This window comes from Octopus bimaculoides, chromosome 10 (genome assembly GCF_046866305.1).
Source record: "Octopus bimaculoides isolate indiv1 chromosome 10, ASM4686630v1, whole genome shotgun sequence".
Classification (NCBI taxonomy): domain Eukaryota; kingdom Metazoa; phylum Mollusca; class Cephalopoda; order Octopoda; family Octopodidae; genus Octopus; species Octopus bimaculoides.
In genome coordinates, this window is record NC_142937.1 from 55,939,940 (window position 1) to 55,955,874 (window position 15,935).

A 15,935-nucleotide genomic window follows, 5' to 3' on the forward strand; every position below is an offset into this window, starting at 1 on the left:
GCACAATGAACAGGGCTTACTTCTCTTGCGGCTGTTTTTCAAGGTACAGCATGCAGATACTCCAATGTTCATTTTCTTGGAGTCAGAAATAGTGGTCAATAATTCTCTTATATTCTTATTCTGTCTAAAGGTTACAATAGGCAGCTGAAGAAGTGTCTGTTTGAAATGTGGATATTTTTTCACTACATACTGGTAACTTTCATGCAACACTTTTGAAATGCCAACGAAATTTCGGTGCCAGTTAATCACTAAAGGAATTCTGTTATCTATTGTATTATGTTTGCTAAAATTATGCATGAAGGTCTGACTATCTTTGCTAATCTTAGCTATTTCCTTTAATCATGATTCACTGTAACCCCGTTTGACATAATGATATCCAAAAGCATTTGCATGTTTCCAGTAATCCCCTATGTCAGTACAAATCTGTTTTATCCTCAAAAATTGGGATTTCAGATTTGACCGAATAATACGATGTGGATGATCAGAGTGGTGGTGGAGATAAATGTGGAATGACGTGGGCTTTCAAAATAACTCTGTCACTATTCTGCTTCCAGAAAACTTAACTTTTGTGTCCAAAAATTCAATGTTAGTTTTTGAAAAACTAGATCTAAATTTTATGTTGAACTTAAAGCCATCGTTTTTAGCATAACAGTCACAGAAATGCAAGAAGTGAATTAAACTATCCTGTGATCCTTTCCAAACAAAAAAGATGTCATCAATGAACCATAACCATACTCTTGTTTCATGACCATGAAGGGATTTGAATGTCTTCAGTAGCTGTGTCTTGAATTTCGTCATAAAGACTTTAGCAAAATTAACTGCCATGGGAGTACCCATGGTGCAACCTCTCATCTGGTGGTAAAATCTTTGTCCAAATTTCATTGTGTTACTTTGTAACACAAATCTCAATAATCTACAGAGAAAATTTGATGGAATACTTTTGTTTGACCACTTTTCGAAGGCATCCATGCATGCTTCTACCCCTTTCTCATGGTCAATATTGGGATATAAGGAAGAAACATCCATGGTTACCGTAAAACAGTTCTCAACACAGCCTCAGTGCTTAAAAAAGTTGTTGATTTAGACACAAAATCAAGAGTATCCCAAATATAGGAACTTGATCTTTTTGCAACAGTGAGTAGAAAGTCATCTAGCCATTCAAAAATCTTGGCTGTACAACATTCATATCCACTGCAAATTGGGCACATTAGAGAAAATCTTTTGAACTTTTTGTGTATTTTAGGGAGACTGTAAAATACAGGTGTTTTTCTTTCTGACTGTAAGATCCTAGATTCAGCCTTATTCTGTTTTCCTCCATTTTCAGAATTATTTTGTTAAGTTCCTCTCTGTAATTGAGGTTTGGATCAACGAAGTTTTGTCATTTAAAACTTCTTCACAAGCTGAAATACATTCACTTTTGTCCATTACGATAGTGCCTCCCTTGTCTACCATTTTAATAACAATAGAATCGTTATTAGCTAGATGTCAGAGTGCGTAGCATTGGGAATTTGTGAGGTTATTCCAAGACTTCTTTCTACTTGTTTTAAGGCTTTATCTAATACCTGTCTGACAAGATTCAAGAATTTCTAGTAGTGCCTATGAATGTCCATCCCGAACTTTATCTGGATACAGATTGGGATTCTTTTCAATCCAATTATGCCAGATTCAATCATCATTGTTTTTATTTTCAGTAAGCATAGGGTTTTCTGACTCCTCATTACCAGTTTTTTCAAAAAAATATTCCTTCAGCTTGTGATGGCGGACAAAATGAAATAGCCCTTGAGCTAGTTTATTCTTGTTGAAATTCTTAGTGCTTGGGCAGAAACTCAGTCCAAGCTCCAAGACTGAGACACCGTCGAGCTAAAGTTTTAGTTTAGATAAATTTATGACTGACTTATTCTCTAGTGTGATGGATTTTCTCGGGCAAGTGGTTTTCAGAGTCTTACTCTCATTGGATTCCCGACTACTTTTTGGGCTTTGCTCAAAATCTTCACTTAAATCATGGAACCTATTGGGTGATAAAATTTGTTCTGAATGTTCATGTGAGAAGTTATAATTTTTAGTTGTCTTTCTATGGGTAATCCATTTCTGGGTAGGTGATAGAAAGTGAGTGACTTCTGCGGTTTTTGTTGACATTTGAAAAACCTTGTTTTTGAGGCAAAATCTTAAATGTGCTCACATTTTTGACTGATCAAATAAAAACTTCTCTGGAACATTTCTAATGACCAGTTCAAATGCATATGCCAGAGCAAAAAGGTCACAGTCATATGTGTCAACTTGGGGATTAGTTATATGAACTTGTTGAACTGTAGAAATAATGTTTGTTTGTGGTGAGTACAACGTTGTTATTTGTGCTATTAGTTCCTGTGAAACTGGTGAGTTCAAACTGCCGTAAATATAAACATCTTTGAGAAATTGGTCGACAAAACAAAATAATTGTTCCTGGTGTGATGAATGAACAGTGTGTGGTGTTGGAAATTTCATGTGAGAAAAAATGTTCTTTTTAAAACAGTTTATCCAAAATACAATGATTTCATTTAATTGTATTTATTTAAGGTATTAATGAAACTTGGCCAGGTTACATACGGTAATAATAATCTCACAATAAAAAATATCTCTAAAAAGTTTCTATAAGAGATTAAAAACAGTTAAATGTATTTTATTTACTCAACACAGCATTTCTCCCTCAGACTTCATCCCATGTTGTTTCCAAATTGTCATCTTCCAGTATTTCTTTTATCAGAACACCATTGTTGTTGTTAGTTTCTTTAAGAGATCTTTTGTTGTCTTTTCACTATGAAATCTAGTCTAGTTATCTTTTTTTCTTTTCTATTTTTTTTTTTGTGAGGATTCAGTATGATGGCTTACTTTAGCTACTTCATGGCAATAATAATTAAAACTCAACTGTAGAAGCACAATTTGTTGATTTATTTATTAGTAATGAAGACAATAAAGACTAGTTGCATGTATTTCAATCTTATCTGAATCTCTTCAGTGTGAAACTTGAAAAAAAAACATTATTTCTTTTCTATTTATCATCAAAATATTATAATAAAAACAACTTTCTAGAAATGTGCTCTGCTTTTCAATATTCTTCACAAGCTTTTGGTGTCAAAGTCACTTCCCAGTTTACAAATGAGGATCTAATAAACATGGTCTTCTGAATGTTTGTCCTGCTTCTCGAATCCATTTGGTACTTACTAAATAAAGAAACAAGACAACATAGCAAAGGCTTTTGAGATGTTTCAGTATTAGAATAACACATAGTTTTTAACCAGTAAAACAATACAAGTGGTGATGTAGTACAACTATCATGTGATGTTAAGACAAAGAGACAGTAACACACACATACTTACACATGTACACGCATGCGCGTGCACATGCACACACACACACACATAAATATAAATACATATGTACCATACCTTTTTAAAAAAAACTTCTTTATTCGTTTTCTTGCTTTCAAACTGTATATTACACTGAAGATGGCAAAGGGATTTAATATCTCTAAGCTAGAAATCAATCTATAACTAACCTGTTTTTAAAAAATCTCTTTTTTAAAAAAGAAAATCTTCTATATTCATTTTCTTACTTTCAACCTGTGCTAACGGAGAGCAAAATGTGGTTTTTAGCACCATTTGGCATCTCTCTCTAGCATGTTGGTGTTGTTTATCAGCCCCCTTTACTATAATTATATCTATATAATTATATATTAGTATTAATTGTAACCTATATGGTTTTTATTACATGCTGGCCACTTGATAAAATCTTTATAATGATTTTATCCTTAATTATATATAAATATATACATATGTATAATATATATATATATATATATATATATATATATATATATATATATATATATATATATATATATATATATATATATATATATATATATGTATGTATGTATGTATGTTTATATATTATGTAATATCACTTGATTGATCAAATTATCAGATGTTGTTATACATCACTGGTTACAATATACTTTGCATCATTTTAACATTTGAACGACGATCTGCTCCACTGGCTAAGCAAAGCAGGTCAATATATGTGTGTGTGTGTGTGTGTGTGTGTGTGTGTGTGTGTGTGTGTGCATGTGTGTGCATGTGTGTGCATGCGCTCGTGTGTGTGTATCTATATATATGTGTATATATATATATATATATCACATGATTGACCAAACTATCAGATGTTTTTATACATCACTAGTCACAATGCACTTTGCATCATTTTAGCCTTTGAATGATCTGCTCCACTGGTTAGGCAAGCAGGTCAATATATATCATATATCATAAAGTCCAGAAGGTGTATTAAAGTTGAGAAGGTGTATTTAACAATTAACCTTCTTCACCTGACAAAGTAGTCCAAATTTTGCATTATCCTCAATGAACTTTTCATATGTTGCATTAATGCAGACATGTCAGTAGCTTATTTATTATTAAATATGATGATATGAGCTATTTACATGTTTTGGGACTACTAAAACAAATTTGTTGTGATATTTTGATGTTTATTGTTAAATAAAATTCATCATAACATTTCTCCATCATTAATATTGTGATGTTCTCCTTATTCTTTTCTCATGTATATTACTATATACTCCATATGGTTTGTGCTATGACAAACTAAGGAGCTTTTTAAGAGTACTATGAGATTATTTGAATCTATATATCGGGACTTATATTTATATATACTTATATACTTATATAAATATATGTATATGTGTGTGTGTGTGTGTGTGTGTGTGTATACACATACTTATATATATACATATGCATATGCGTACACACACACATGCGTGCGTGCACACACATGCGTGCGTGCACACACACACACATGTATATATACAGGGTGCAGTGAATAAATTGTCGTCTAAGTTATGCAAAAATGAAAATAACACTGACATCTCATTTTAACAGATATTTTTACCAAAATTACATTAAAATATCTTGAGATAGTAAAGAGTAAATTTATTCAACAAAACCACCATTGGCTTCAACCATGGCCTCCAGACAACTTTGGAATCTCCTTCAACTCTTCTGGATGGTCTCCTTGTTCAAGTTGGTGAATGCTGCTATAATCCTTGCCCTCAGTTCATCTTTGGTGTTACAAGGAGTTTTGTTGGTCTCTCACTCAACCATGCAGCACACATGATAATTAAGGGGGTTGCAGTCTGGGAAGTTAGGTGGCCAGATGTTAGGGGTGATGTGGTTGTAGAAAGCCATGACTGGGTTCTCCTGCTTGTGTGGCAAGGCGCAGAGTCCTATTGCCAAACATAGGGTCTTCCAGCAGCCCCCTCTTGATCCAGAGCAGCCCTACCTCCTCCAGTCACTCGATGTAGCCTTCTATGTTGAGTCTGAGGCCGTGTAGGGAAATGAACAGAGGCATAACATTGCCATCACTAGTGATCACTCTAGATACTATGATTTTGACTGGATGTTTGATTTTTATCACACTTGGAAGATGTTTTGGAGACAGAGTAAGCCAGCAGTTGTTCTGAGTGTTCACCATCTGATCCTGGCAGAAAATTCTCTGGTCTGTTCAAAAGAGAAAATTCTCTGGTCTGTTCAAAAGCTTTGGGACATGGTTTTTCCTCTTGTCCTTGATGGCTTGGGATAAAAATTGATCCTTTCTCATCTTGCATGAGGAATACCGAATGTCTTCATGCACTACTTGCCCGATAAGATACTCCCATGTCCCTGGCGATGGACCTGATTGACTTGGAGATTTTGTCGCCAATCATGGCCTGGATCTCACCAACAAATTCAGGGGTTCATTTCTTATCAAAATGATGAGAGTGAGTTTTCCGAGCTGTCATATCTGCATAGTCACCATTAGAGTCATCCAAGTCTTTCCAAATCTTCTGCACGGTCCTCAGACTAACACCCAAACACTCTGAAATGTTCATATTGGAGCTTCCGTTATGAGTGCTAAGCAGTAGAGCATGTCGTTTCCAAATTTCTGGCTGAGTGAATTGTGTCATGGTGCTGTTTTTCTCACAGATGGTGCCCAACTGCCCCTACAAAACTGTGTAGTCAACAAAATCAAAAACAATGTGTGTGTGTGTTTGTGTGTGTGTGTGTGTTTGTGTGTGTGTTTGTGTGTGTGTGTGTAAATGAATATTTATATGTATGTATGTATATTTATATGTGTATATATATATATATATATATATATATATATATATATAAATTCAGATGAGTGGTACAAGGCACCAATATTTATGTATACATATATATATATATATATATATATATATATGTATACACACACACACACACACACACACACACACACAAACACACACATATATATATTAAAAGTCAGTGTACAATATGCGCCTGTTTGCTAGAAAGAAGAGTTAAAACTCTCCAAAGCCTCACATCTCTCACTATTTGTAAACACACACAAAGAATGTAGCAAATATACTAAAAGCAGTTTTTTTAGTATATTTGCTACATTCTCCGTGCGTGTTTACATATAGTGAAAGATGTGTAGCTTTGGAGAGTTTTAATTCTTTTTTCTAGCAATTAGGTGCATATTGTACCCTGACTTTTAATATATATTTTGCAGATTTTGCCTATTTGGTTATGTTTGCTGGCCACTTTATCATTATTTTTTTAATGATAATAACTTATTTGAATTTTGTACACACACACACACACACACATATATATATATATATATATATATATATATAGGTGCCAAAGAGCCTCTCGCTCAGAGTAAAAGGTAGACTGTATGATGAATGTGTGCGAATAGCCATGTTACATGCAGTGAGACATGGGCCATGACTGCTGAGGACATGTGTAAGCTTGCAAGGAATGAAGCTAGTATGCTCCGCTGGATGTGTAATGTCAATGTGCATACACGACAGAGTGTAAGCATCCTGAGAGAAAAGTTGGACATAAGAAGCATCAGATGTGGTGTGTAAGAGAGATGACTGCATTGGTATGGTCATGTGTTGCGTATGGATGAGGACAGCTGTGTGAAAAAGTGTCACACCCTAGCAGTAGAGGTAACCTGTGCAAGAAGTAGACCTAGGATGAGGTGGTGAAGCACAACCTTCAAATGTTGGGCCTCACAGAGGTGATGACAAGTGACTGAGAATTTGGAAATATGATGTGCTTGAGAAGACCCGGCAAGCCAAGTAAGACAGTAACCGTGGCCTATGCCAGTGCAACATAATCGACCCATTTAAGAGTACCCTTCAATCATCGGGCAATAAACTGTGCTTGCGAAGACTTATTGAAGCAAGTGAAGTCATTGTTGTAGTCAATGTCAGTACTGCCTGATTGGCTCCCATGCTGGTGGCACGTATGAAGCACAATTCGAGCATGATTGTTGCCAGTGCTGGCTAACTGGTCCAGTGCTGGCTGACTGGTCCAGTGCAGGTAGAACATAAAAAGCACCATTCAAGTGTGGTCAATTCTAGTACTGCCTGACTGGCCCACATGCTGGTGGCACATAAAAAGTACTTACTACATTCTCGGAGTGGTTGGTATTAGGAAGGGCATCCAGCTGTAGAAACTTTGCCAGATCAGATTGGAGCCTGGTGCAGCCTTCTGGCTTGCCAGCTCTCAGTCAAACTGTCCAACCCATGCCAGCATGGAAAACGGACGTTAAACGATGATGATGATGATGATATGTATACGTATATATTTTTTATATATATATATATATATATATATATATATATATATATATATATATATATATATATATATATATATATATATATATAAGTATATATAGGAGTGGCTGTGTGGTAAGAGGCTTGTTTCCCAACCACATGGTTTCAGGTTCAATCACACTGTGTGGCACCTTGGGCAAGTATCTTCTGCTATAACCTTGGGCTAACTAAAGCCTTGTGAGCGGATTTGGGAGATGGAAACTGAAAGAAGCCCATCATATATATATATATATATATATATATATATATATATATATGCATATGTGTTTATCCCCACCACTATTGCCTGACAACTGATGTTGGTGTGTTTATGACCTCATAACTTAGTGGTTTGGCAAAAAGAGACTGATAGAACAAGTAAAAGGTACAAGGCTTACAAAGAATAAGTCCTGGAGTTGATTTGTTCAACTAAAGGTGGTACTGCAGTATAGTCACAGTCAAATGACTGAAACAAGTAAATGCATAAAAGAATATATATATATATATATATATATATATATATATATATATATTTATATATATGTAAACATATATATGTATATATACCCAAGTAAGTACACAAATGTGGAAGCACATGGCCTAGTGGTTAGAGCTGTGGACTCACAGTTAAGGGATCATGAGTTTGAATCTCAGACTGGGCAATGTGTCTGTTTATAAGTGAAACACCTAAGCTCCATGCAGCTCTGGCAGAAGGTAATGGTAAACTTTGGCTGACTCTTTTGCCACAACTTTCTCTCACTCTTTCCCCCTGCATCTACTGTTAACAACAATCATAGAAATGAATTGCCTGTGGCTACAGTTTAGCGTAGATATGAAGATTGCAGTAGAGGAGTAACTACTGTAGGGCTGCTTTGTAGATGACATTTTTGGTTTTGCCTTCAGGAGTGTAGATGAATTAGTTGTCTGGATGGCTGGAACAATTGATGTAGAACTGTCCATGTGAAAAGCATGACGTTCGAAGGTCCAATCTGACAACTTTCAATGATTGACCTTGTGCTTTGTTAATTGTCATGGCGAAGCTGAGTTTGAGAGGGAACTGAAGTCTCTGCATAGGGTAGGGGCAGTCTGTTGGGGTTAGTGGAAATTTCAGAATAAATACGGTATCATTTTTGCCATGTCCCATGATAATTTGGGCTTCAATGATGTGGTCTATCATTTGTTTGACCACAAGGCGAGTTCCATTGTATAGTGTGGGTGCATATAGATTGTGTAGGAAGATAACAGGGCAGCCAACTTTTAAGTGAAGTTCATGGGGAGGGAGTCCTGGAGGATCTTGGGAATTGAGAAATTCTGTTGGAAAGTGTGCAACCTGATTGAGATTAGTAATGGTGTCAACTGATCTGTAACAACATTCTTGAGAAGGTAGCTTACTGAGTAAGTTGTAGTTAAGAGTGGTGACAGCTGCATTTGTAGGTGCAAGAACAGACCTGTCGTGAAGCCAATCTGGTTTTATGTATTCCGTTGTAAGATTTGGGTAAATAGCAGAACATAAGTAGTCAAGGCTGGAGACATCATGGCCAATGATGGTAGTGTCAATGTATCCATTGTCATTGCATGCAATTTGTCCATTGCTGATTTTAAGGAGCATTTCTGAAAACTGGGTTGTAGGCTGACCCAGTGAATGGGCAGTGTAAAAACTGTAGTAGAAGATGAAGTGAAAGTAGCATAACTATTCATCAAGAGTAATGTCCCCCGAAGCAATGATCTTTGGTATTTGTTATTTACCTATGAGAAGGTATTTTCGCCCCCTAGGGGCAGTATTACTCATTATGTGGAAAATTTGAAGAGTCTATGACCATCTCTGGAACATAAGTGATGTATGTTCCCAGTGTGAACAAAATCGGATGAAAAATATTGATTTTAAGGGGGATCAAGAAAAAGGCCTTTACACACACACACACACACACACTCATCTTCAGTTTTGTTATATAAAAGATATACACACACACATCTTCAGTTTTGTTATATAAAAGATATACACACACACACACACACACACGTACTTACATACATACATACAGATCCTTAAAGCCAGACATACACACACACAAACACACCCACATGTACACAAACTCACACACATTCAAGCACATATATGCACAATTGTTAATGTTTAGTTATTCTAGAAAACAATGAAAAGTTACTCTTACTCCATTTGTCACCAAATATAACTGGGCAACCTCCATGGAGCAGACGTGTATCTGGTGTCCCATTGCGATGTAAGTTGTACCACACAGCTGCTGCACCCTATAACAATAACAACAACAACAACAAAAAAGAAATATTAAACCATGTGGTGTGGGATTTAATGGAAGAAATTATCATAACGTATTACATAGTGTATGATTTCAAATAATGATTTCTAACTGAAATACAAAACCACAAACATTAGGAGAGAGAGCAGTCATTTATATTGATCCTAGTATATCACTGTTACAAAGATGAAAGGTTACTAGTGACAATAGAATGAATATTGGGGAATCACAAGTAAACAGTTCAAGGCATTCAGTTTGTTGCTCTACCAATTTCGCCATTCACTGAAAAATATGATACAGTGCAAAGAGTTGAGAAATTGAATTTTTATGAAACAAAAAAAAATCTTTTTATAGGTGTAGGCATGGTTGTGTGATAAGAAGCTTGCTTCCTAACCACATGGTTCAGGGTTCAGTCCTATTGCATGGCACCTTGGGCAAGTGTCTTCTACTATAGCCTCAAGTGACCAAAGCCTTGTGAATGGATCTGGCAGATGGAAACCGAAAGAAGCCTGTCATGTCTGTGTGTGTGTGTGTGTGTGTGTGTGTGTGTGTGTGTGTGTATCTTTGTGCCTGTATTTGTACCCCACCACCACTTGACAACTGATGTTGATATGTCCCTGTAACTTAGCAGTTTGGCAAAAATAGAATAAGTGCCAGGCTTAACAAAAAAACAAAAAAATAAGTACTGGCATTGATTCGTTTGACCAAAAGTTCTTCAAGGTGGTGCCTCAGCATGGCCACAGTCTAATGATTGAAACAGATAAAAGACAAAAGATAAAAGATACTGCCCAACCTTGAGACTAGTTTTGGTTCTATGATGTAAACCCTCTTATTTGAGAATGTTTACATTTTAGTCAAGACCACATTCATAAGAACATTTTTGCTTAGTTAAGTTAACAACAAAATTTTCATTTAATTAAAACCCCTCAAAAATAATTGAGATGCATAACTAATATATTTTGTCAGATATATAGTAATGAAACAGTTAAGTCAAACCTTTACAATTGGTACATGGATGTTAAGTTTGGGGAACACTGTTGCACCTCCCATTAGGACATCACTTAGCTGGAAAATAATAAAAGATTTCCACTGGTGAAATTGGAACAAAGTTGTTAATAATATGTTTGGATTTCATTTCATATGATAATTAATACCCTTAAATCTAAAAGTTACATCCAAATAACTTTTACACACTAACACCCATGTACACACATGTGCAACACATATGCATACTCATGCATGCATATATACACACATGTATACAAACATACATATCTATCTGTCTATCTTATATATATATATATATATATATATATATATATATATATATATATATATATATATATATATATATATATATATATATATATATATATAAACAAAAGTGACTATATACAATATAAAACCAAAAAGGAAAAAATCAATTGTCACAGGGAGTAAGATCACTATACTAATCTAGTTTTGTTTGAAAATTACAAACTCATCAGTAGTGACTACTTCATTGCTGGATGGCTTTGCTAAACCCCAACTGTCAGTGCATATATTTACCATATGAATCTATGGCTGATTAAGCAAAATGCTAATGTGAAAATTATAAAATAATGAAGATAGCTATATGCAATCTAAAACCAAAAACAAAAGATTCAATTGTTACTAATTGTGTCTGAGAGTGCAAGGTAGCACCTACATTGATGGAAATAAGAGTTAAAATCCCCCGAGAGCTGCAAGGAAGCATATTTTCATATATTGACAGGGGAGATAACTTCCCCACTGACAGGATTTAGCCAAACCATCCAGGGATGGAATAGTTGCTACTGATGAGTTTGTAACTTTCAAATGAAATTATACTAGTATAGTGATCTCACTGCTGGTCAGTTATCTCCCTTGTCAGTATATGAAAACATGCTTCTTTACAAGTCTAAATGTTTCTTAACCCTTATTTCTAGCAATGTAGGTTATATATATATATATATATATATATATATATTCTGTTGTGTCTCGGGAGAGTCATTTTCTTTTTGTGCCTTATAATTTAACACACTCACTTATATATATATATATATATATATATATATCAGACAATATCAGACAAATTACAATGAATACAGAAATTAATACATCAGAAATTGCTAGTTTTCTATGCTGCAGAAACATATGTTGGCCATATTTAAACCAAATATGCTGTATAATTAACTGCAGAAAAAAAAAAAATGCTGAGGTCCTAATCTCCATATTCATTGTAATTGTCTTGGATTTACACTCCCTTAAATATTCGTAACCCCAAGAAGCGAACCCAGTGTTTACTCATCGGATGAATTACAGTGGGATTGCTTACCATAAGTTATCTCAGGTGCTCTTTACAACTCGATGTAGCTATTCATAGTATAACTGAGTGTTCATATGGTACCTGCCTAGATAATTTATCCCTATATACAAATTATATATATATATATATATATATATATATATATATATATATATATATAGTGGGTTTGAAGATGCTAGAAGAAGCAGAAGACAGTGAGGCACCAAGTTAATGCTTGGACAGGTCTAATACTAAAACTCCAACTTCTTAATCAGGGTAAAGTAATCCAACAGAATAGAAAGAAACAAAGTTTTAGCAAATATGAAAGAGTAATGGTGCATAAATGATTATAAGTGAAAGATGTTACATATATTTACAGAATGAAAGTAGATCTTCAAAGCTGTTTCAAACATTTGGTGAGTAGTTGATATTATAATGCAAATGATGCAAATATGTGTACTTTATGAGTTTGCTTATATGCTTTTGAGACATATTGCAAGTATCGAGAATTCTTCAGATGCAGTGAAGACACACACATGCACACGTATGCACACATACATTAATATTATATATATATATATATATATATATACACACATATATATATATATAATCCAAGAGAGTTAGGGGTTGAGGATTCAACCCACTAAGGGATAGTGTATATCCAATATACTGCTGGGAGGGTACCCAATTATTGTTACACTAGTGTTATACCAAGTGCAATAAGTGGGTGCGGGTAAAAGAGGTTTTTTTTTTACCCTACATTTATATAGCAATAAGAAAATGGAGGGGAATATGAGGTACTCAACAACTTGCAGACACTGTATTCTGTTGATTAATCTGTTTATTTTATAACCAAAATGACAAAAAAGACAATATACAGACATTTATGACATACCATGTCATATCAACAATTAAGATTTCAAATTTAATGGACATCTAGCAATTGGAGAAGGGACAAAATCTTACAGCTGTTTCGGCCTAGTGTTGGCATGCCCCATTCTATCTATATAACTCCAGTACGCTGGTGTAATTAGTAGATGAAAATGATGTAATGGGGGTACATGTATGATTCACTAGGCCTCTTCAGAGATTTACAAAATTCAATTCATGAAAATATAAAATATAAAATAACAATAAAAAATGAAAAATAAAAATATAAAAATATAAAAATATAAAAACATACAAAAAGTATATAAAGAAGTATATAAAAAACCATATAGAGTCATAAAAACTCATATACATGCATATGCATGTATACATTACCATATACAGATATACATGGATACAAAGAAATAAACACATGAGTATATATATGTGTGCTCAGATGCACATACACAGATGGCTGTACATGCATACCAAAATAGTCAACAGTCACTGTTACGATATGTGAGGGGGACAGACACACACACACACACATATACACACACACACATATATATATATTCCCCTACACATACATACATACATACATACATACATACATACATGTATATATAAATACTCCCATACATACATGATCCCTGATATGAACTTTTTCGTTGCGTTTGGAAAGCTGTTTATATTCTAAATCTGTGGGGTACGTGTGTGTCAGTTCTGTATGTGGTGGAGGGGTCTATGTAGAAATTATTTCTTGAGGAGTTGTTGATATAATAATAAAAATAATAATAATAACAATAATAATAATGGTATGGACATGTGGTGAAAATGGATGAGGATAGCTGCGTGAAAAAGTGCCACACCCTAACAGTTGAGGGAACCCGTGGAAGAGGTAGGCCCAGGAAAACCTGGGCTGAGGTGGTGAGGCAAGACCTTCGTACATTGGGCCTCACCGAGGCGATGACTACTGACCGAGACCTTTGGAAATGTGCTGTGCGTGAGAAGACCCGGCAAGCCAAGTAAGATCGTTGCCAGTGCCCCTGGACTGGCTCTTGTGCGGGTAGCACATGAGATGCACCATTTTGAGCGTAGCCGTTGCCAGTACCGCCTGACTGGCTCCCATCGGATTTTCGAGTGAGATCGTTGCCAGTGCCCCTGGACTGGCCTGTGCGGGTGGCACATAAAAGACACCATTTCGAGCGTGGCCGTTTTCATGCGGGTGACACGTAAAATCACCCACTACACTCTCTGAGTGGTTGGCATTAGGAAGGGCATCCAGCTGTAGAAACTCTGCCAAATTAGATTGGAGCCTGGTGTTGCCATCCGGTTTCACCAGTCCTCAGTCGAATCGTCCAACCCATGCTAGCATGGAAAGCGGACGTTAAACGATGATGATGATGATGATGTCAATTTTTAAAAATTTTGATGAGGTTATTTTTTTGGTCCTTCTAGTAGTGGGTATTTAGAATCATGCTGGTATTTGGGGAGGGGTGATTTTTACTAAGTCCTCTCATCTAATTGGGCATCTATTGTTTTAAACTATCTAGGCTTAGCTACGGTTGGATAGCCACTAACCGGTCAAAAGGGTTAGGTGTGAATATATATATACATACATCCACACACACGAGTGCATTATATATTTATACATGTGCACACATATGTATACACACACACATACATACCTACATGCCTGTATATACTTATATAGATGGAGTGTATATACAAAAACAAAGATTAAATGAGTTGTTGAATAGATTATTAAGAAGTTTATATGCGGATACAAATAAATGAATAAATAAATAAATATTCGTATGTATGTATACACCCACATACGACTACACTATAATAAGGGGTAAAGTTACAAAACAAAGCCATAATATATTAATACTATAAGACTGCTCGTATTCCACTTCACGGTATGTTGGCATTAAATGCTAAGATTATATCTATAATACAGTCTCAGATTACTTATTAAGACTCCTACATATATATAACGTATACCTATATGTTATCAAATTGTAGTTATTTTTGGTGAAAGTATGATCAAAAGCTATTGTGCCCCACTCACTGTCTTAGATTATGCATAAGAATTTCCTATGTCTGACAGCAGGATTCTCTATATAGTAGAGTTACTCAACTAATGAACCACTAAAGCAGTTATTCATAAACTTCTTGATTTGCGTGTAAGTATTTCTACTGTTAGATATATACATGGGACGCTATTCACTATAGAGACAAGAGTGAATGGGGGTGACCCTAAGATTTGAGTATCCTACATAACTAACTATTCTAGCTACTAATTAATCAATACATCAGTTCATTTACCAATCAGCCAATTCTTCACCTACCTAAATGAGTAAATAAGTAAATAATTAATTGACTAATCAAACAATCGATGAATAAATCTAGTGTTAAGTACCAGAGACCTTAGCACATAGTAGACAGTTACCCACACATCTTCATACATACACACTCAAAATGTGCATACACACACACACATATATATAAGTGCACGTGCACTTACCCACGTACACACTCACACAACCACACACCTGCATACATATACATATAAGTCAACCTACACATCCACATACCCAGATATAAGTGCATACCCACCTACAACTACATATATCTATACGTATAGATGCAACTAAGTTTATACATCTACAAGCACACGATATTCCCATAAATGATTGTAAGTATATACAGGTGCGCATACACCCACACACAGACATACATACATATATATAGACCCATAAACACACCCATACACACACACACACATATATATATA

General features: G+C 35.1%; 1 protein-coding gene across 1 annotated transcript in view; it reads right to left on the reverse strand.

Annotated features, from left to right (window-relative positions):
- Positions 1-284: 284 nt before the first annotated feature.
- LOC106881235 (prolyl 4-hydroxylase subunit alpha-3) overlaps positions 285-15,935 on the reverse strand; it is a 59,690-nt gene continuing 44,039 nt past the window's right edge. Inside the window, exons 11-13 of the mRNA XM_052971004.2 lie at positions 10,954-11,022; positions 9,853-9,949; positions 285-3,200 (exon numbers count right to left, since the gene is read on the reverse strand). Of these exons, the coding sequence (XP_052826964.2) occupies positions 3,130-3,200; positions 9,853-9,949; positions 10,954-11,022 (237 nt within the window). The 3' untranslated portion in view covers positions 285-3,129. The remainder of the gene's footprint in view (positions 3,201-9,852; positions 9,950-10,953; positions 11,023-15,935) is intronic.